This window comes from Pyrus communis, chromosome 17 (assembly GCF_963583255.1).
Source record: "Pyrus communis chromosome 17, drPyrComm1.1, whole genome shotgun sequence".
Classification (NCBI taxonomy): domain Eukaryota; kingdom Viridiplantae; phylum Streptophyta; class Magnoliopsida; order Rosales; family Rosaceae; genus Pyrus; species Pyrus communis.
The window spans coordinates 11,423,103-11,446,200 of record NC_084819.1 but is presented as its reverse complement, the minus strand read 5'-3'; the positions used below and the strand labels follow the sequence as shown (position 1 = coordinate 11,446,200).

At 35.9% G+C, this 23,098-nt stretch overlaps 3 protein-coding genes across 5 annotated transcripts; all 3 read left to right on the top strand.

Moving 5' to 3' along the window:
* The first annotated feature begins 3,792 nt into the window (after window positions 1-3,792).
* Window positions 3,793-5,532, top strand: LOC137721756 (uncharacterized). Of its 2 annotated transcripts, none has more exons than XM_068460777.1 (5): window positions 3,793-3,922; window positions 4,035-4,167; window positions 4,676-5,089; window positions 5,176-5,299; window positions 5,399-5,532. In XM_068460777.1, exons 2-4 carry the CDS (start codon window positions 4,091-4,093, stop codon window positions 5,297-5,299), a joined length of 615 nt encoding a protein of 204 aa, XP_068316878.1. In that variant the 5' UTR covers window positions 3,793-3,922; window positions 4,035-4,090; the 3' UTR covers window positions 5,399-5,532. The 2 variants fall into 2 exon arrangements, with proteins under 2 accessions (XP_068316878.1, XP_068316879.1); XM_068460778.1 differs by having other exon boundaries at window positions 3,839-3,916.
* Window positions 5,533-15,504: 9,972 nt separating this feature from the next.
* LOC137722878 (protein REVEILLE 8-like) lies at window positions 15,505-18,929 on the top strand. 2 transcript variants are annotated; one of them, XM_068461989.1, is made up of 8 exons: window positions 15,505-15,812; window positions 16,313-16,370; window positions 16,474-16,597; window positions 16,704-16,862; window positions 16,969-17,076; window positions 17,180-17,289; window positions 17,634-17,693; window positions 18,322-18,929. In XM_068461989.1, exons 1-8 carry the CDS (start codon window positions 15,649-15,651, stop codon window positions 18,409-18,411), a joined length of 873 nt encoding a protein of 290 aa, XP_068318090.1. In that variant the 5' UTR covers window positions 15,505-15,648; the 3' UTR covers window positions 18,412-18,929. The 2 variants fall into 2 exon arrangements, with proteins under 2 accessions (XP_068318090.1, XP_068318089.1); XM_068461988.1 differs by lacking the exon at window positions 16,969-17,076 and having other exon boundaries at window positions 15,506-15,812.
* Window positions 18,930-20,121: 1,192 nt separating this feature from the next.
* LOC137722288 (large ribosomal subunit protein uL4-like) lies at window positions 20,122-22,573 on the top strand. The gene is made up of 2 exons (XM_068461254.1): window positions 20,122-21,301; window positions 22,199-22,573. The coding sequence occupies exons 1-2, from the start codon at window positions 20,192-20,194 to the stop codon at window positions 22,310-22,312; spliced, it is 1,224 nt and encodes a 407-aa protein (XP_068317355.1). The 5' UTR covers window positions 20,122-20,191; the 3' UTR covers window positions 22,313-22,573.
* Window positions 22,574-23,098: the final 525 nt, after the last annotated feature.

The window sequence follows — 23,098 nt, the reverse complement described above, 5'->3', positions numbered from 1 at the left end:
GAGCAAGTTCTATATTCTATTCTATATATACTAAAAGCCGGTGGATTGGCATTGTTCATTAACAGTGCCCACCAGGTTTTGTCCCTCGCTTGCTGAGCAATTTTTTGCCCTTTTTTGGAATTGTGCAGTGAGTTGGCCATTTTGCCCTTTCCCCTTTCTGGTGCCGTTGCAGTGTGCTTTTTTCCATTTCGCACAGTGATTCATCGGGTTTGCCCATTCTATCCACTTGTCCATCATTTGTGGGTCTTTGTAATTTTTTATATTTTTTTGGTGCCACAAACCATGTGCCGGGTTTAACTCCTGACAATTTTACTGTGTATTAACAGTAATATGTTAGATAATAAATGAGATAATAAATGAGAAGATCCATTCTTGAAAAGACAGAGGACAGGATACCACAAAAGATAGATGCCACAGTTACGTAAAATGATAAAGATATCGGTTAGAGTGATTAAAAAATATGAAAAACTGGTTTGGTGTGTTTGGCTTTTGTTTTCTAATATTTTTTTTAGCATACCAAGAAAATTGATGGACAACCATTCCCTTCCATTTAAGAAAAAGACAGAAATCAGGGATGCCATTGCAGTTGTGTGGTGGTAGTAACGAAGGCTCATTCCTCGAAAAAGGGCTAATAAATGCAAAGTCGCAGAAATATATATATATAAGAAAAGATAGTCTAGTCTGAAAGTGTGAGGTCATGATGTGAAGTGAAAGGAAAAAAAAAAAAAAAAATATATATATATATATATACACACACACTGCGCGGGCAGACACGTGTTGATCATCTCTTGCATTTGACTTTTCAGCTCTTCTTTTCTAACTTTTTTTTCTTTCCCGCACGTTTGCTCTCTCATTTGTCCTTGCTGCCAGCGCATATCTCATTCCTCCGTCTCTGGTCTTTTTCTTTTTTTTTTTTTTTTTTTTTTTGGGGTTTTGTTCTGCTTTTTCAGTAGATGTTGTCCACGTGTTGATCATCAGCAGTATTTCTGTTCAGAGGATTTTTACTCTTTTTGTTTCGTTTTCACTCCTTTCTTTGTTTACTTTTTCCTTTCGTTTTTCTGCTTCTCTCTCGCCTCTTTTTGTTTCGTTTTCAGTTTTCTGTCTTCATCTTCTTATCCTTGCTCCAGCGCTTCGCACACCGCCTTCTTGGCGTTTCAAGTCTTGCTGTTTTCTGGTTAGTTGTGTCTTTTTTGTTGCCTTATTTTTTTGTTAATTTTGTATTTAGAGTTACGTCTTTTGTTTAAATTTGGGTTTAGTTGATTTTGAAGGTTTAGAGCTAACTATTTCCTTTCGATTTTTTATGGGGGTGAGACTTATAGAATAGTAGGGTTTTTCTTTTTGTGTTGCGATTCTAAGTATGACTCTGTCGTTTTCTGTGTTGACATTCTAAGTATGACTGTGTCGTTTGATTCTCATTTTATTTTTAGCAAACACAAAATGGCAAGCTCTTGAAGCCAATGAAACCTCTATTCACCCTTCGTGCAGATACCTTTGACTTAGAAGCATGCAGCTTCCCTCTCAAAATCTTTATACATATTATGCACAATCACGTTATACGTACTGATACATACGAGTAAATCAGGTTGCACCAACAATTAGCTACATAGTATTACATGACAAGATTATTAAAATTAATTCCCACCAACCATATGTATGCAGAAGGAATTCTTTGAATTTATAAGGTCATCAATTGCAAACTGATGCACTCAACCAGTGTCGAACAGTCTTTCCTGTGTGCTGGGAAGATTGTCTGGACATAAATGACTAGATTAAAACCAATTCTTGACTGATTGGTCTTAGGAATATGTTCAGGTGTAGGTTTTAGATCTTTTTTTTTTAAATTGAATTCTAACTTTATAGGTTCTCTATTCTAATTGTTATTACTTTTGGTTATTAATTAAGCTGTTAAATTTTTCCTCCCAAACATGGATGGACAAATAACAAATGATTTTAGTTTTCTTTTCAGTGTTTTTTTATGCTTTTGGATAAATTTGTGGCATATTATGTAAATTTCATTGTTGTAGGATAAATGGAAAACACACAGCCAACTCCTATTCATCAGTTAAAACCATACACGAAAGCAAAAAAAATCAAAATCCGGATATGCAGGATATGAAATCGACAATCCCAGGCACTGTTCAAAAATATACAGCTTTGAACTGTATATTAGTTGATGAAATGGTGAGATTATTGATTCATTATTTTAATCAAAGACGGTAATACTAATAATTAACTAGCCAGAAAATATTTTTCTACCCCTATTTTTTAGATGTTGGGGAATAAAATTTAAGTATGCCGTGTTACACAAAATGAACAGATCAGTGTTTTCTTACCTTTTTTTATGAATTTTTTATTTTCTTACCTTTTTTTCATGGTGTTACATTTTTTTTCTTAAATTTTTTGGCATTCATACATTTCTTTTCAAGTGTTGATTAAAATAATTTAACTATTTTCAATAATTCTTTTTTCCTCATGCTAACAATTTGATAAGTGTGTTGTTCTTTGTGTTATTGATAGTATAATCTATATTTTTATTTATTTTTTAATTACTTTTGTAACTTTTTTTCCTTCTCTGTCTTGGCATGATAAATTGTGAAGCAAGATGCCATTGAGGCGACCACATTAAATGTTGAGTATGATGTTATGGTTGCGAAGATTGAAGCTAGTGGATGCTATGAAATCATTGATTTCCGTACCAGTAAAATCAGGGGACAATACAAAGTAGTCCCGCATGAAACTCAAGTTTTGTTTAATGCGGTAACAAAATTTAAAAAATTGGCCAGTGTGTTTCCACCCATCCCTCGCCATCGGTTCTTTCTACAAGATTACAACACACTTACCCTCGCTTGGACAGGGTTGACATCCTTACAGGTACTGTTAACATGTCTATGCATATAAATCCATTCAAACGAGTTGGTATTTATTTTCTAAAGTAGTATTTAACAATGTGATTATATTTATGTTTTAAATTATAAGATGTTAGCGGTTGTATAAGAGCCGTACAGTCCTTGGAAGAAAAACAGATTAATCAGAGGGTTGCATACAAATGTGATGTGCACATTCAGAATATAAGGTCATTTTTCACCTTTTATTGTTATTAGCCTAAATTGTCTTTAGTCTTTGTTCCTTTGCTGTTGTAAAAATTTAAATTTTTACTTGCGAGTTTTTTGATCCACAGAAAAGAAGAACTCACGGTTACGTTATGGGCAGACATTGGTGAAGCTTTTTCTTCTTTGTCAACAGAGGCATTTTCACTGCCAGTCGTGGTTGTTTTCACAAGTTTAAAAGTCAGACGCTACCTAGGTATTTCATTTAATTTAAAATTAATCTTTTGCATCCTTATTTTGTTCTTTGTCCATACTAAGTCATTTAAATTCTTTTGGTGTTTAACCATTGTTGGATTTTATTATATTTATTTGTTACAATTAGTCATTCTACGTTGCCACCCTTTCTAACCAGTCAATTTGCAGCTATCTGATTATATTGGTGCTCAATGATTGTTGTTTGTCATACTTCTACTTATTTTCTGCTTTCTCCAGTTTTATATATTTAGTTGATTAAGCTATTGATAGTCTCGACTGACAATTACAAAATAACTAAAACTATATTCTCAATCGAACACTCACTTAGGAATCCACTGCATGTCCCAATTAATTCTGTTACCAGTTTATTAAAATTTTCACAAAAAACATCATCTGTATGCCATGCGTACCCTTTTTTTTTTTTTTTTTTAAATTACTTTTTGTGATACAATGATGCAACTATTAAAACAAATTTTAAACTGTATCCGTCATGATTTGTGTTTCATCACCTTTTTTCTGCCATGATTTCAATGCGCAGGCAACATTGTCTTAAACAGTACCGGTTCATCACTTTTTTTCATTGATCCAGACATCCCGGAAGTGAATTCCTACAAGTCAGTGTAAGTATATTTCTAATTTTTGGAACAAAATAACGATATATCTATTATTCTTGAATGAAAACAGATGCTATTTCTATATTGTTCAAACAATGTGATCTTTTCAATCATGCAGGTTTTCCAACTGCAAAGAATTTCCAAAAATATTGCCTCCGTCTTCAGACCAGGCAAATGAAGCTAAACTTCTATAGACTGCGAAAAAAGTTACAATTGATGAATTGGCTTTCTTGGATCCAGATTTGTACAAGGTTTAAAACTTGATTATCCCTTTTAATGTTCCCTTAAAATTTTACAACTGTGATTTCACACATTCAATAAAAAGAATGCATATGATTGTTGTCAGTTTCACACATATATGACAAAATATATTACAGGATGAGACATTTCTATGTAAAGCAGCTGTGAAGCATTTTGACACACGTTACGATTGGTGGTATAGTGCCTGGCCCATTTGTGTAAAACAAATGCATAAGGACCCAACAACTGCACAACTAATTTGTCAAAAACACCCAAATCAAATTCCAACACCTTGGTAATATTTAACATGTTGTGCTGCAATTTTGTTACTATGTATACCATGAGTTGAATTTTTTTTACTTTGCGCTTTTCAGTTTAGAATCAATTAATTTTTCACTCCGTCAATGGTATGTAATTTTTCAATCTCACTATTGATATTTTTTTAAACACCTAAATTTCTCATGGTTGTTTTTGTTTTGGATATTTCATTGTAATCTTACATTAGGTTTTTAAATGTAGGTATAAGGTCAATCTGATACTCGAAGATGAAACCAATGAGATTGATGCTTTGATAATTGGAAAATGTGGTGAAAAACTTTTTGGCATGAGCTGCAAAGATTTGGTTCTGAATCAGACATTGGTGGACCATCAACAATTACCAAATGAATTTCTTAGACTAATCGGGCAAAAGAAAATTTTCCATCTGCGGTTTGGAAATAGAAGAAATAATTTCAATCCAAGCAATGTCCTCATTCAAAATGTAATCGACTATACAACCATGCAACCAGCAACTCCACTGCCTTTGCCAAGAGAAATCACAGGGTCTTCCACGACGGTTTCGTCTTCTACTTCAAGTGCTGAAACTACTGAACAATCGAATAAAAGGAAGAGGGAATCAATCAAGAGGACTCTTTTCACCAACAATGAGCAAAGGTTTGTTTCGTAACTTCCTTTCAAAACATAATTTTGAAATTATTTTTCATTCATTTTATTTAACACTGGTAGCCCATTTAAAACAGAGAAATGGAAGAAGTTTCAGAGGCGGATCCAAGGGAGTTTGATGAAGTTCCAATAAAGTTGCTCAAAAAGAAATCGTCACCAACTAGCGGAAAACTTGGTACCACTCCTGAAAAAACCAACTAGGTTGCTATATTTTAAACATGGCTTCTTTTTTTGCTCTACATTTATTTTGATATATATTTAATATCCATCTAACTGTATTATTTTCTTTCTTTTCCCTAGCTTGCTTGCTTAAGGATGAACGATGCAGTGCCAAAACTCATCTCCGATACTGAAACGCAGTAACCGTTTTTTGTTAATATGTATCAAACAATATTGATAATATTTGGCTGCCATGTAAATGTCTCTCTGGTATGGACTTCATAATTATTTTGGGAAAATTTGAAATAGATCCAATTTTATAAACTACCTTTTGAAATAGGTCCAATTTTTAGTTACTTTGGACCTATTTCAAAAAACCCCTAATATTTTTTGCATGTACAATATTTGGCTGCCATGTAAATATCTCTCTGGTCTGGACTTGATAATATTTTTTGTATGTACATGCTGGTTCCACTTGAGAGGTAGATGCAAGTGGTAGAATCCAATCAATCACTTTTATGTTTTTTTTTTTTTTTTGTCTATCTATAAAGAAATAGGTTTTAATCTTTTGTATCTAGATTGTACAAATTTAATATTTTAAATATAAACCACTTCCAACATCTTTGTTTACGGTGATGTAAATATTCTGTGATCTACTTTTTACATGTCTTCAACACAGTGTTGCACAGAATTTCCACAACTACACTCATTTTGAACTCAATTTGGAGCAACATTCGGTAAGCCTTTCTTTTACAGTTAGTTTCATTTGTTTATATTTGAATCAACACCTTTTTAATAAATAATGATTCTTCCAACTGCTCATAAATTGATTCTTTTTTTTTCTTGCAACTTCGACCGTTCATTTATTGAAAATACCATACGTCAATCAGCGATGTGAACTTTTCTCAACATATGACCATCAAATCTTGGTATGTCTTTCATCATATTTGCTCCTTTACAATTCATAGAACTGTTATGTTTCTTTATATCCAATCCTTGCCGATAAACTAATTCTTTGTTCAAAACTTGAACCATAAATGTAATAGGCTAAAATTGTTGTGACCATTTCTCTCTATACAATTCATAGAACTGTTATGTTTTTTTTCTGTGTTTCACCACTAAGATTCAAATTCATATATTTCGGTGAGAAACAAACTTTTATCTATTTCTTGAGTTAGGCAGAGTTGTAAAAATAACTTTCTATTTGCTATATGCTATTTAAAAACCCGCAGCATCGCGCGGGCACCATTGCTAGTATCAACTATAAGAAAAATATCCTCATCTATTGACACGTGAGTACTTATGTTTAAGGGTAGATAATACCATTCTAAAGGGCTAAAAAAAAAAAACTATATTTCAGCTTCGGTGGATAGAATGATATTTATATATGAACATGCATGTCACAATTAAAGTTATCGTTTTGGTGTTACAATGAGTGGTGTCAGTCACTTGATTGTCATTTCAATGTGTTTTCCTCTAATTGTGGATTTTTCTTTGACGAATATTTTGGCGGCAATGCTAACGTAACGCCGTCATGTAACTATCAATTCAATAATATTGTATAACATGCTCTGTATAAATATATTGTATGCAAAGAAAAATGATTAATGAGAATAATATAGCTAGGGATGCTTCAAGCCTTCAAATATTTGATTTTACCATAACCAATTTTCAACACTATTTGTTATGATCTCACATCTGCTACACAAGAAATTGTGTAGTGGTACTTTTAGGTACCGTTTGGTACGTGGGACGGGACGGAACAGAGTGGGACAAGGCGTTCCGTCCCACATTTGGTGCGCCTAAAACGGGTGGAACGAGCTGTTCCACAGGACGAGTTTTAGGTGAATTTTCGTTCCACCTCACCCCCCTGGAACGACTCGTTTCACATCCGTGGAACACAAAATTATAACCTCTCCGTCTCCTTCTTCTTCCCCTTGTTTCCATCCGAGGGCATCTTTGCTCCCGCTCCGTTCCGTTCCGCCCTGTCCCGTTCCGTCCCGTCCCATTCCGTTCCGTCCCGTCCCGTCTGCATACCAAACGATTACGTACAAAGAGTCCTCCCACTTATCAAGCTAGTCTTTTGCGTTAAGCTCTTTCCTTGAGCTTGAGTCCTAACACTATTCACTCCGCTGTTGTCAAAATCATTGCAAATTTGCAATTAGCACCAAAGTATTCTACCGACAAAATTGTTACCGCCACATTTACGACTATTTGTCACCTTCTTTGGGAGTATTTGTTTGTTTACTTTTGTTGTGGTTTTTTTTTATTTTAATGTTTTTAATTTTTTAATTTTTAATTTTTTTATCTCACTATACCTTTGATGTGAAGCTTCTAGAATGTTGTGAGAAGTGAGAGGTGAAGCAAACTAATTGTCTCATTCACTACGTGAAATGATTATAGTTAAGATTTTTCGATTGTGAAGAGCTTTCTTAAACTTCAAATGTTATTGGGTTGGTATCTCAAGTAACGCATTGTCATAATACATGATTAGCTTGAAAAATTAAATATAAAATAATATATGAGTAGCTTGAAATATTGGAAATTGATTTAAATTTTCAGTTGAATGGAAATTAGAAAAGTTGAAACTTTGATGAAAGTACCAACCAACATGAAAATAGTAAATATAATTACTTAAGTGAAAATATGCCATATGAGTTTGGTGCATGAATGATGACCGTGTATCTCTAAAAGCTGGGAAACATCATATTGCAGTGCAATTTTGTGATGAAAAGGTACCATGTGATTATCCGGCATTGTTCTACATGAACACATGTGATGGGGTATCAAAAGCCTGTAAATCAGTAACCCCTCTGCAATTAGAAATAACTTATATATTCATATATTCATGCATAATGCTTTATTGTTAGAGAATTTTATAGTGTCACATCGAGTTCATATAAGAGAGTTTTCAATACAATCGTGATTCACAGAAGCTTTGTGATTTGGAGTATTATTATTACAAGAATATGATTGTTGCATCCTAAAAGACAAGAGCCGATCAATAATAAGTACCACACTGAGGCGTAAAATTGTTTTAAGAATAAAATGTTTAACATTTACCTCGAGCGAGTTTCAAGTTTCTCTAATCCATTTTCATGAGCATTTAGCACTTTTATTACTGTTCGTATACATTAAGTTTTGTGTTTAATTACATTATGACATTCATCAAATGGCAAACTGACGGTTGGTACCTTTTATCATGGAGCAACTTTACCGGGATTCCTTGGTCCCCTTTTCTCTCGCAAACCCCTAACATCGGTTAACTCCACCTTATTTGCGTTGACTTGGTAATTTTTTAATGGTTTGCGCTACATGTCCGATCACGTAATGGTTTTACTGAATTTTTTCGCATTTTATAATATTTGAAATCAGTTCTAGACAGTGTAGCTCTACAATCAAAATAATTAACTACAGCCGGGCTAATTAATCCTAGGCGTTTAATAACTAACTAAATCCCTTTTTCAAATAACTAACTGCCATGTCATTGATACTAACAATGAAGATCAGGGAAATATATCTTCTCCGAATTCCTTTCACCAAATTCATCAATGCCACAAATTCGAACTTTTGAAATTTAATTCAATAGTTAAAGTTATTATAATTTTTAAAATAAACCTTTATTTATAATAGTTGAATTAAATTTCAAAAACTCAAATTTATAATTTTAATGACTTTGATGAAAAGAATCTAGGGATTCCTTTCCGAAGATCAGTTCGATCAAGCTAATCAGGATTTATTATTTATTTTAAAAAAAATCTGAACAGAAAACTAGTGGTGATCAGTGGCAGTCGTACCCGGTGACCTGGCGTGGCTATCCCCACCAAAGACTTTATGGGCACCATGCAGTCATAGTTGTGGACAGGAGAGAGTTGCACGTAGCATCATCACAAAATCGGCCACGATTATTTCTCAATTTGCGGCCAACCACTAATTCATCTGCACAGTGGGCTTCCTGTTTCTCCGCATCGCACCCCACGAATCGTTAAATGAGCCTGCAAGACAAGTTCTCGATTGCTTGTGGAACAAGGAACCAGAGTAATGTTTTACTGTCCAACTAACTTTCACATATGCACATCCTTTTGTTGGAAGTAAGGGCAAATTCTTCAAAAGGGTTCTATCATTTGTTACCAGAGCAAGGCATCGTAGGGTATCACTTCAAGCTTCGCATGAGTTATGACTTCATGATCATGGACGGAATGAAGTCTTCGCAAAGGGTTCGATAGTTAGAAAACTAATAATAACCAAAGAAAATGGGAGGCCTTATAAATTTAAGGGGTTTTTAAACATTAATCCTTGCAAAAGATTAAAATTAAAAATAAAAATAAAAAAAAAACCTGGTGCTAGATTAAATTTTCAATTTAATCCCTTGAGTGTACTTTTATCAAAATTTACATTCAAGTTTTGTTATTTAATGTGTATTTTTATTTAATCTCTCCATATTAAATTTTAATTTTATTAATATGCACATATTTAGTTTTTTTAATTAGAAATGAACGTAAATGAGAAAATATTAAAATAAGTTTGTGATACAAAAATATATAAATGCATAAGTGTACAAGAATGATTGTGCCAAAATATATAAAATTGACTTTTTTGTACCGAAATATTTGTACCTACATGATTGTACCGAAATATATTATAATGAACCTAAATGTATGTACCGAAATATATTATTGAATTAATGTACCTAAATGTCAATACCGAAATGTATGTACAGAAATGTACGTACTGAAATGTATGTACCAAAATGTACGTACCTAAATGTCAATACCTAAAATGTATGTACCTAAATATCAATACCAAAATGTATCTACCTAAATGTATTTACCGAAATATAATATATTGAATTAATGTACCTAAAAGTCAATACTCAAATGTGTGTACCAAAGTGTAAGTAACGAAATGCATTATATTGAATCAATGTAACTACATGTTTGTACCGATGGATATACCAAAATATTCAAATGTATTAATGTACCTAAATGAAGAACATACAAAATTGTTATTGGAATATATATTATAAAAAAAAATTAGTTGCCTAAATGTAGACATTAAAATATATTATGATGAATGAAATAAAAATTAAATTTAAATGTAATTAATACATTAAAATAAAAATAAAAAGATAAATAAAACAACAAAATATAACTAATAAATGATATGATTAAATGTGATGGGGACTAAAATTGGATTTTAATCTTACACATGGTTATAATATAAAACTCATATTTTTTTTAAGGATTAAAATGAAGTTTTCTATAAATTTAACTAAACTAAGTTGGTTAGAACAGTGTCCTGAACTGCTCTGCGCTCAAGTTTGATTTTTTTTTTTTTTTTTGGTAGTAAAGATAAACTTAATGTAGAACATCGCTTGTAAATATAATAAAAAAATCGAAGACTCCAATAATATTTTTTTTTCCCAAAGCTCACCTTTTTTCTTATGTACTTGTTAAAACTCACCATAGTTCCTTGTTCACACAACTTTGAACCTACAAGGCTATAACTAATAAACTCAGCAACCAAACTGAAAATGGCATACAAAAAAAATTGGGTAAATTACACAGAACTACCTCAACTATTGGTCATGAACAGTTTCATACCTCATCTTTAAAAAGTTTCAATGTCATACCTCATCTACGAATTTGTTACAATTTCATACATTCTGTTAGTTGTCTGTCAATTCCTCCGTTAAATGCTGACGTGGCACACTTTCTATTAAAAAAAATAAAAAATATTATTAAAAACTAAAAAAAAAATCATTTAATATTTTTTAAATATTAAAAAAAAATATATATATATATAAAAAAAAAAAAAAAAAAAAAAAAAAAAAAGACCCACCCATATTCGTCTTCACCCCCCCTTCTCCCCCCACCCCCTGTAACCCAGAAAGAAAGAAGAAGAAGAAGAAGAAGAAGGAAAAAAAAACCCATCTTTATCTTCCCCGACCCCCACTTCCCTGCAACCCACCCCTTTCTTCCCCTTCCCGTCTTCCCCTTCCCTCATCTACATACCCCACTCCTTAAATCCACACTCATTCCCCTCCCCCCCACCATTTTCTCTGTGCCCAATTTCTCCACCCGTGGAATCGGCGGAAGACGGGATTGGGTAAGATGAAGATGTTTTTTTTTCCCGTGTTGTAGGTAGTGGGTGCGGAGAAGGAGGGAAGGGGAAGACGGGAGGAGGAAGAAATAGGTGGGTTGTGGGGAAATGGGGGGTCAGGGAAGATGAAGATAGGGTTTTTTTTTTTTTTTTCTTTCTCTTCTTCTTCTTCTTTCTTTCTGGGTTGCAGGGGGTTGGGCGCCGGGCGTTTGGGCGGGGGGGGGGGGGGGGGGGCGGAGGCAGGGGAAGACGAACATGGGGTGGGTTTTTTTAAAATTTTTAATTTTTAATAACTTTTCATTAATTAATTTAAAAATATTAAATGATTTTTTTTAGTTTTTAATAATATTTTATTAGTTTTTTAACATAAAGTGTGTCACGTCACAAGCCACGTCAGCATTTAACGAAGGAATTGACAGACAACTAACGGAAGGTATGACATTGTAACAAATTCGAAGGTACGGTATGACATTGAAACTTTTTAAAGACGAGGTATGAAACTGTTAATGACCTAATAGTTGAGGTAGTTCTGTATAATTTACCCAAAAAAAATTCAAAAACTTCGGTTAACTAAAAAATCAAACCGATATTGAAGCAAAATTTTCGATAAAAAAAAAAAAAAAAAAAGAATTTGTTTCGGTTTGTTAAACCAAAAAATTGGATTGAGCTAACAAAATTTAAAAGTAAACTGAAAAGTTTGATAATTTTCGATTTTGATGTTTTTGATTCAGAAAGTACCAATCCTAATAGAAAACTTACACATGATATTGATAGAGGCGTGACAACACCAGTGCTATATACTTGTCCACACAGTAACTTCTATCTATGAGATTGTGACGAGGGAAAAGCAAAGATAAGGGACAATTATTATTAGGTAAATGTTAGAGAGATTATATTTTTGTACTACATTAGTGTTTTATTTGATTTGGCAAATAATGTGTGCATGTCACGTTAATTAATGAATATATCTAATTAGATGTTGGTTGACACACCCTGATCCAAAAATTGGGGCATGCTGGCCGTCACATGAGGGTGACGTAGCCAAGTGCGCAATGCGGAAGTAAAAGAGTGAAAATACGAGAAAAATAAAGTCAACAAAAAAATTTACAATAAAAAGATCAGTGAGTACTAGTAACAAACGTAGAAGGAAAAAGGCAAAGTAGAAGTTTAAGTATCCTAGGTGCAGTCTAAAATAAACAAACACTACACAAGTGAACTAGAAAATCCTACATGGAGGGTGCTATGTTAGAAATGCCTCGATGCCTCTTTTGTCACCCACGTCCTCGTTACCTAAAACCTGGAGGGGCGCAAAACAGAAAACGTGAGTGGGCAAAAACAAAGTTTGTTTTTCAAACCATTTCAATATTAAGTAATAACCCCTCTATGTAATACCCGTATACTTTCTAGAAAATATTATACGTACTCGTATATCAAATCATGCTAAAACGATAAAGCTCAAATATGCCATGCTAGAATATGCCGTGTCAGAATATCCAAACAAATAGTATAAGCATCAAGCAGGTGAGATAAAACAAATCATAATATGCCAGTAATATTAGTACGTCAGTCGGAGTCACCTAAAGTGACCTGTATGGCTGAAACTATAGTTCCTCAACCACTATCCTGCACACAAGTCGGAACCACCTAAAGTGGTTTGTACGACAGGCTGGTGTATCTAATTACGCTCAGTGCTACGATCACGTGAAGGCTAGGCCCTATTCTGGCGGAGCACAATCATTGAGGTGCAGGAATATAAGCTATAACTCAAACTCATCAACACCACATCTATCACTATCAAACATACTCACATGACTTACCTGAGCGTCCACGGCGCCAAAGCATAACCATCACAATCACAATAATAATATCGACGATATTCGACATGGCATTTCAATTATAAAACCATTAAAACGTAATTTCTGGAAAGATAGCAATCAATATATATATATAAGGACGAGCGCAGCCACGCGAGGCTCGGGGCTTACAATCCTTCTATAGAAATTACGTTTTAGAAGGATTGTAAGCCCCAAGCCTCGTGTGGCTGCGCTCGTCCTCCGAATAGTCCTCACCTATATACGAAACAACTATAACTTCTCATACATTGCTCAAATGGGCTGTTTGAAAATACGAACAGGCTCTACTCAACCTCACGAACATCCCCATATTTTTAAAATCATTTTTCGACCTCCCATGCGCCACCATGCACCAGCCAAGGCACGGCCAGACGTACCGGTCACGCGCGGGCACATGCCTGGCATGTGTGTGGAAACCCTAACGGCGTTAGGGAATATTTTATGGAATATTCCGTTAAAACCCTAACAGAAGTTAACGCCTGTTACCTGACACCGTTAGAATATTTCGTTAACTCTAACGAAATATTCGCCTCTTTCTCTGGTGAACCTCGCCGGTCGCTGCCGTCCGCCGCCGTCAGCGTCGCTGTCTGCAACTCGAAATTTCGCCGGTTTCTAAAAAAACTTCAAACCTTAATATCTTCTTCATTTCTTAACCAAATTCCATGAAATTTGTACCAAAATGAAGCTTACAACGAGTAGAACAAAACCTTACCACTTTGGGGACCTAAAACCAAGGAAATCTCACCAGAGAAACCTCGATAATCCGGCCAAACCTGCAACTTGACAAACTTGAGCTTCCCAACGTCCAAAACACTTCAAAATTACTCCCTAAGCTTCGGGAAGACGTCCTAAAGCTTCCTAGAACCTTAAAAACTTCTCAAAGCCTCACGATCACGTGTGCATGAACAGTGCACCAAATCGGGGTTCCATGGTTCTCGGGTTTTCGAAGGTTTCACGTCGATTTAAGGGTATGGATGAACTCTTGAGCTCACAAAGAACACAAAAGTAATCTCCTCGATGTCGATCTGTGAAAGATGAAGGTAGTTTGAAGAGTGACCATACCACTTATACGGACAACGGATGAAATCCCAGAGAAGGGGGGAGAGAGAGTCACAGGAAAGAATGAGATGGGTGTGTGTGAGTGTGTGGTCCAGATGGTAGCCCACCAACCAAAAACAAAACAAACCAAACACCCTACAACACTAATTAACGTCCAGGGGCAAAATCGTTATTTCACACCTACAGTGCAAATGATTCGGGATGGGCTGTCACATTGGTTGTATGTATTATTTGTCACATAAGATGGTACACTAATGTAGTTTAAAAATATGAACTCCTCAACATTATTTATTATTATTATTATTATTATTATTGCCAAAGATGAGGTACCCCACACCTTGAAGAATATGACTAATCTATGGTAGGGCCAAGAAGGCTCTAAGACATTTTAGCCCACCTCCCGCCATAGCCAAATGATAAGAGCAACTCCAGCGTTGCAAAGGCCCCCTAGGGCAACTCACTATTGAATCCCCCAGTGAACAGTAACTGCCTTTTACATCTCTACTTCTAAACTAAATAGCCATGGCAATAGGCAATTAAATATTAGTATTTTTTATTTTATAAAATAATAAAAATTAATTTTATTTCAAATTTCGGATATGATTTTTAATCGGTCTCGTTGTACCACGTTCCATTAAATAAGAAATTACAATCCAAAGTATTTGAGAAAAAATAAAATTGTGGTGTAAGGTGAAAGATAATGATAAGATATTTATAGAAAAAGTAATTCTTTTTTTTTTAATTTTTAAAAAAATTTCGGATTTTTTTTAGAAATTGTTTACATTTAAAATTTTTTTTTATTGCTTTTTTACATTTTTTTATTAATTTTATAATGTAGCTGACGTCAGCCTTGCATTATGTGGCCTCAGGCTCTTGGGCCATCAATTCGAGTCGGCCCTCTCACTCGGGCCTCCCCCGAGCACCATTGCTCGCATAGGCTGGAGCAGATTGCTGAGGCAATTGGGTCATTTCCATCGCCAGTCGATCGGGCTCCGGCTCTTACTGGAGTTGCTCTAAACGTCCAAAGCCCTCTCGCTACAGTCAAATTGTACACATCATTCCAAAGCTTTTAACTGTAATTTTGCCAGCTTTGTACTTTAAAGTTTAAACCCAATACCAAAAAAAATAAACCTGACTGGAAATTCTACGATAATTCTAGTGGGACCTTGCCGTTGTTACGCGGGGCGATTAATTGAGTGGGGGGAAGAAGATTGGTGGCCAAATAATTGGGCGGCCTCAATCCACTCACACGCCACCGCCTCGAATTTTGGAACACACACTCCCTCAGACCCCCGCGCGCCACACACATACTCCTTTTTCTCTCTCTCTGTTTCACATTCATTCATTCAGTGAGGCTTTCATGCTTTGAGAAGCCACATGAACTCCACTGACGCCAACAGCCACCAATCGTCAATGGGTACGGCGTCGACGCCGTCCTCAGACGGGTCAGGGAAGAAGGTCCGGAAGCCATACACCATCACCAAGTCCAGAGAAAGCTGGACCGACGAAGAGCACGACAAGTTCCTTGAAGCTCTTCAACTGTCAGTTCTTCATCTCCCTTTCCTCTTTCCTTCATCACTTTCAAATATTCATTTCTGTTTCATTTTTTTATTTACAAACGATAAGATAATCTACACTGAAATTCATTTAAACTACGGGGAGGGTGAGGGTTTGAACCCGTATGCACTGGGTTGAAGAGAAAAGCCCTATCTACCAGGCAACGCACCACTTGGCTATTCTGTTTCAGTTTAATTGATTGCTTAGTGGGGTTTAGTTTAATTGCTTTTCGTGTAGCATTGTTTGGGTTCTGTTTTTATTTTTTATTTTTTATTTTTTATTTTTTTGGGTTATGGGTTTTATTTTGAATTCGTCAAATTTTGGAACTTTAATACTCTTTTGCTCCAATTTAGTTCTCACTTTACTGTCGCGATTATCTTTTAGAATTCTGAACAGAGTGATGTAATGGGAAATTTTTAATGTGTATAACTGATTAACTGTAGATTTTGATGTTAGTAGTTATTGAAGCTTTGTGGATTTTCAGGTTTGATCGAGACTGGAAGAAAATCGAAGATTTTGTGGGTTCGAAAACCGTTATTCAGGTTTGAAGCAAAGTATTTTTCTGCTCTGTGGATCGAAATTGGTTAGATTTTGGAGGGATTTTTTAAAATTTTGGTGGGTTTTTGAAGAATCGAGGTTTTGCAGATTCGAAGTCATGCCCAGAAGTACTTCTTGAAAGTTCAAAGGAGCGGGACAACAGCACACGTGCCTCCTCCGCGGCCAAAGCGCAAGGCTGCTTATCCTTACCCGCAGAAGGCCTCAAAAAATGGTTCTCCATTGTTGAAGATAGTGGCATTGTGTCTTTCTAAAGCTTAAACCTTAATTGTTGTCATCCTTTTTTTTTTTTTTTAATTGTTCAATATTGGAATTTGCAGTTTTACTTCCGTTGCACGCATCCATTGCTTATCCTTCTTCAATGAACGCCATTTCATCTACGTATTCTCCTTGGGATGAAAATTCCATTTTGATAAACCCTCCATCGGACCAAATTCTGTTGTCACAAGAAGAATTTACTAATCTTCACGGAACTGAAGGTAGACATTCTCTTTTTCTAGTTGTTTTCCTCGATATGCTTATGGTAGAATAGTTTTGTCGAGAACTTTCCAGCGCCTATTATGGGGTATGACGTTACTGATTCAGCTGATATTGGATCAAAGGGGTTATCAAGGATTAACACATGCAGTCTTAATGGCCCCCTGCCAAGTTCCGAGATACCTAATCAAGGGAAACAAGCTCTTGGGCGTCATGGTGATCATCAGATCGTAACTGCTGACTATATCCATCATCGACTTTGAATTTAAAGAAAATTGATGGTGGGATATTTATCATATATGTATTTACTATTTTGCAGGTCTTCCTGATTTTTCCCAAGTTTATGGCTTCATCGGGAGTGTTTTTGATCCAGACACAAAGGGTCACGCTCAGAAACTCAGGGAAATGGATCCCATTAATTTAGAAACTGTGAGTTGAATGAAATTACATTACTTTTAACAATTTGTTTCTTGGTAGTTTCTAAGATTAACAAATAACAAGTAACAGTGGGATGAGAATAGTTATTACAAATCAATGTGAAATAAGATCAACAAGTAACAGCGGGACCATCATGTGAAAGCCTATCCCTATTAGCTAACAAATTTACCATTCCAGAAGAATAGTATCTGGCAGTGTTATCTGAAAGTTTATTCATACAGACAAACACAAAACCGTACACTCAGGAGAAGGCATGGAGGGGTTTATATTTCCTGACTCTTACGTAAACAGCGAGAAGAGATGCGCCTGTTGTTAAATATTTGTTGTTTCTGCAGGTTCTGTTGTTAATGAGGAATCTCATCATCAACTTGTCCAGTCCGGGCTTTGAGCCAATGGTAATTCTTACTATTTCATTAGGCATATGTTTCTATTGTTTCTCAGTTATCCTTGTCAATCCCAAATGCCCTTCTAGATTTGAGTATAAAAAGCAATGTGGTTATTGTTTTTATTTCACAAAAATTACCCATTTTGCTAGCTATGTTTACATTATGCCAAGAAAAAAAAAAAAAAAAATCCAGTTTTGCTAGTTTACGCATTTGCTAGCCCTTGGATTGCTGATGTATTCTCGTTTTTCAACAGAGTTTCGATCCCCCTGAACCGAATATCTTTTCTTGCGGATTTTAAATTTGTTATGAGAATCAAATACTGCTGCTATCAGTAATGAGTCTAATGATCTTAACTATAAATTTCACATGCTATCTTAGAGAAAAACGTCGTGTAAAATAAAGAGATGGGTGACTAAGATGACTCCGAAAATGCTCAGATTAGAAGTTTCAATAAAACTTTACATGCATGACCAAAAAATAAAACTTTTCGTGAGCTGTTTCTTTCTGAGAAATCTTCAAAATCTTGAGAGTTCCATTAACTCTTAATGAGCCTAGCAGCATCCGCTCTTAATTAGTCTTTTTAAAACTTGTGATTTTCTTTTATCTTGACTAATAAATCCCGTTTATGTTTGTTCAGAGGAAGGTCCTGGTATCATATGATGTCAATACGAAAACAGTAGATGCAGGAATTGTCCCCACGAAGCTGAGTAACGGTCTGTCATGTTGAACTTCTTCGTACTTACGCCCACTGACTGGTGTGTGTTTTGGAGCAAAACTGTGGTGTTTCTAGAACAGTAAATGCCAACTCCGACGTTAGGAATGTAGTTCTGCAGCCACAATGCCAACAGCGTTACAGGATGTTGAATGGAAGAAACATTTGAATTGGTTTTCAAGCTGCGCAAAGGATCTAAATTGTCTGGTGGCCTCAATGGATGATTTATTCGTAACCCGGATTTTGTCCAGACCTTCCAGACAAGTATATGTACATCCTGTAACATTTGCTTAGTTTAGTTTTCTCCTCCTTCTTTCTCTCTTTTGTTAACATTTTCTGTTAAGGAAACAAATTTAGGTTTGCATCTTGTGCCACCAAACAAATCTAACTACGAGAACGGAGAATTCGAATTCTTACAGCAGACGTAGAAAAAAATGTCTTAAGCTGTATTTCGTGTAGGTTACTTCCTGCACTTCATGTAATTGTCAATTTGGGGTTAGTTGTATCAAAGTTACAAAGGAAAGGCTTTTTTATGCGATTGTTATGAGGGAATTGATGAGTAAAGTCTGTGTGTACACCTGAAAGTGAAAGGTTCTTTTTTTTTTTCCTGAATAACAAAACATTGACAATTAAATAACAAAAAGAAAAAAAAAATGTTAGAATCTACGCAAATAACTCAAAATCAATCAGCAATGAATGGAGACGCTTAATTATAATTTTACTAATTGCAAATTGAGGAGAGTTATTAGTTACAAAATTAACTTGCACTCTGTTACATTATTACTACCATGATCTTCGTTTACCATTTTACTTCATCACCATCTATTTAAAAATTATACTTTTATATCATTATAAAAGGTTTGTAGCTTTGTTGGTTAATAATATTAGCATTCTGACGTGAGGTCATTGATCTTCTCCAACATCTCATTCTCTTCAAAAATCTCTAAATCATTAGAGCTAATATCTTAACTGTCAAAGAGTAGTTTCAAAATTAAGAATGTCTTTGGTCAACCATTTCAATATTAAGAACTCATCATCAAATATTGGGGCTAATTTCTCATTTTATATTTCAAAATGTGTTTTGTTCCATCGTAGATTCGTAGTGACACATGCCCCACAAACATTACGAGGCCCAACTGCTCCAGCCTACCTTATCTGGCCCAATATATGCTATATCTTTTAAAAATAAAAATTGCTATTTTTATTTTTATTTTTTGAGAATACTGTTGACTTTTAGGATTTGATTATTCACGAGAAAAGATTTGTTTAAGACAATTATGATTTGATCGTAAAGATAATAATTATGTTAACACATATAAATATTAAAGCCAAATACTGAATATTATAGCATTTCACAAAATAAATGAATACAGAATTGAATGAATGTAAGAAATAAAGGAGTTTTAACAAAAAGTCTACGGTACTGTTTATTTTAACAAAAAATTACATTTTTACACTAAAAATCAATCCTAATACTGTTCACTTTATTCGTTATTTTGTCCTTATTATTAAAAATTAAAAATTTTAAACAATTTTCATTAATTTTCCTACGAAATTATTCATTAACCCAAAAACATGTAAGAAATTCATATTACCTTCATTTTGTAACTTGTTTTCGAAATTAGCAAAATAATAGGACAAAAAAGAAATAAAAGAAAATGGAGCAGGTCGAACCCTGAAAAAACCCTAGGGCCCAAACATTGTAGGTATAAAAATCCGCTTTAATCTCATTTCTCACAACCCTAAACCCTCGCATCGCATCTCCCTCTCTCACACTCCACCCACTATCTCAGAAATGGCCGCCGCTGCAGCTGTTCGCCCCCTCGTCACCGTCCAAACCCTAGATGGCGACATGGCCACCGATCAGCCCCAGACCGTCGCCTTTCCCGACGTCATGAAGGCGTCCATCCGCCCGGACGTTGTCACCTTCGTCCACTCTCAAATGTCGAACAACAGCCGCCAGCCCTACGCGGTTTCCAAGAAGGCAGGTCACCAGACCTCCGCCGAGTCCTGGGGAACCGGACGCGCCGTCTCGCGTATCCCCCGTGTTCCCGGAGGCGGGACCCACCGCGCCGGGCAGGGAGCCTTCGGAAACATGTGCCGCGGCGGGCGCATGTTCGCTCCCACCAAGATCTGGCGCCGCTGGCACCGGAGGATCAACGTGAACCAGAAGCGGTACGCCATCGTTTCGGCGATTGCGGCTTCTGCCGTTCCCTCTCTGGTCATGGCCCGCGGTCACAAAATCGAGACCGTTCCTGAGCTTCCTCTTGTCGTCAGCGACTCAGCTGAGGGCGTGGAGAAGACCTCGGCGGCTCTGAAGCTTCTGAAGCAGATCGGGGCTTACGCCGACGCCGAGAAGGCGAAGGACAGCCACGCGATTCGCCCCGGAAAGGGTAAGATGAGGAACAGGAGGTACATCAACCGCAAAGGACCTCTCATTGTTTACGGAACTGAAGGAGCTAAGCTGGTGAAGGCCTTCAGGAACCTTCCCGGGGTCGAGATTATCAATGTGGAGAGGCTCAACCTGCTGAAGCTCGCTCCTGGTGGGCATTTGGGTCGGTTTGTGATCTGGACCAAGTCTGCTTTCGAGAAGCTCGACTCAATTTACGGGTCGTTTGACAAGCCCTCGGAGAAGAAGAAGGGATATGTGCTGCCGAGGTCGAAGATGGTCAATGCTGACTTGGCGAGGATCATCAACTCTGATGAAGTTCAATCTGTTGTCAGGCCAATCAAGAAGGATGCCAAGAGAGCTCCAATGAAGAAAAACCCTCTCAAAAATCTCAACACACTGCTCAAGTTGAACCCCTATGCTAAGACAGCGAGGAGAATGTCACTTTTGGCTGAGGAGCAGCGCGTGAAGGCCAAGAAGGAGAAGCTTGACAAGAAGAGAAAGCCCATTACTAAGGTAATCGATCCCGCTTGTTTCTGTTTGCATTGTTTTTTATGATACGTTAGTTGTTAGTTTTAAAATATGATTGTTCGTTTTGCTGCTAGGATAATACAACATGATTAGATTGCAATATGATATACTAGTTGAAAACTATGAAATAAGATTGATTGTTTCGCAGTGTGTTTTGTGTTTTAGAGGATTTTACAGGACGATTTGATCACGAAATGATGTGCTTGCATTAGTAATTTGTTATTATTTGGTATCTAATCATACTTGAAAAGTGCTAATGCTAAGAAGCTAATTATACTCTAAATAGTACATGTAATTGTGATGCAAAGATGTTTAAGTAACCGGCCTCCGTGCGGTGAGTGGGTCTGAGTGGTGTGACTTTATAGTAAATGATGCCCCATTTTATAGGATTCTCGTTATTAGGTGAAGGTGAAGAGATGTTGCTTGCATTCATATCAAAGCTGTAGTAAATCATAGAATAAACCAAGATCAAAGCTGTAGTAAATGATCAAATTGTTTTGGTAAACCAAGATCCTAGGGCATTTCATTGGGAAGTAGATATTCGTTTCAATACTTTGAGCAGGTGAAAGTGAAACATTCAGTATGGCAAAAAAATTGATCTTACATGTTTCCAATATCCGTTATTTCTTCGTTCAGATTATTTTGGACAAAGGAAATGCATATCTAATATTTTTTTTGTTTGTGTCTCTCTTTATGTAAATCCTATTTCGGAAAAGCAATGTTTGTTCATGTGTAGTTACATATACCATTCTCTATCTTGCTTGATCATGTATGCTAATGTCCAATGTCTGTTTATCTTGCCTAATACTTGTTCGAGTCTTGTTTACTTCTATATGATTGTGGGCGTGTGCTGATTTACTTGTTGAATTTTCTTTTATCCAGGAGGAAGCTACCGCCATCAAGGCAGCTGGAAAGGCTTGGTACAAAACTATGATCTCTGACAGCGATTACACAGAGTTCGACAACTTCACAAAGTGGCTCGGTGTAGCCCAGTGATTTAGTTTATTGCTTTAAAATTCTACAAGACATTGCCTTTGTTAGTCTATTTTGTTGTGGTGTTTATCTGTCTTTTGTTTACTTTTGAGTCATGAATGATAAGTTGCAGGGAAATGAGTTTAACAAGCAAGTTTCAAGGTGTTTTTCCTCCGTTCGATCTGGTTGGAGATTTTGTATAACGGGCACTGGATTCATATTTGTAGCTTAGTTTATCAATCTAGTTTCGTTCGTGACAATGTTAGCTACTCAGAATTCCTTGGATTTTATACATGCAGCATGGGGCTTGTGTAATAGTTTGGTTATTTTTTCTTTGTCGATGTCAAACGATGATGCATTTCTCTGATCATGTTAGGGCTCATTTGTTTATATTGCTGCTTGTTATGATTTCGTAAATTCTTTTGCATCATCATGTTATGATTTTCAGAGGCATATGTGTTTTGTTTTGTGAACCAGTTGCTTCTTGGTCGGTTTCGTGACTGCTGCTTAAGCTTATTTGCTTCGGTCTCGGTTTTTCTTTGGGTCGAAAGATAGGGCATTTTATTAAATTCTTTTAGAAATGTTTGCATCTTCTGCAACAACATTGAATAAAAATTCGAGGAGAATCGTACCCTTCCACATGAGAACTCATCCGACTCAGGTTGTGAATTTAGCTGCCAAATAGCAAAAACAGTACTCAAGGTGGAAATATTAGATTCAATTAGGGGTGGGTAAACAGGTAGAGCAACTGCGGGTCGAGTTGGGTAGACAAGGTTCGGAGCGGGTTTAATTTTTGTAGGGGATAAGCGG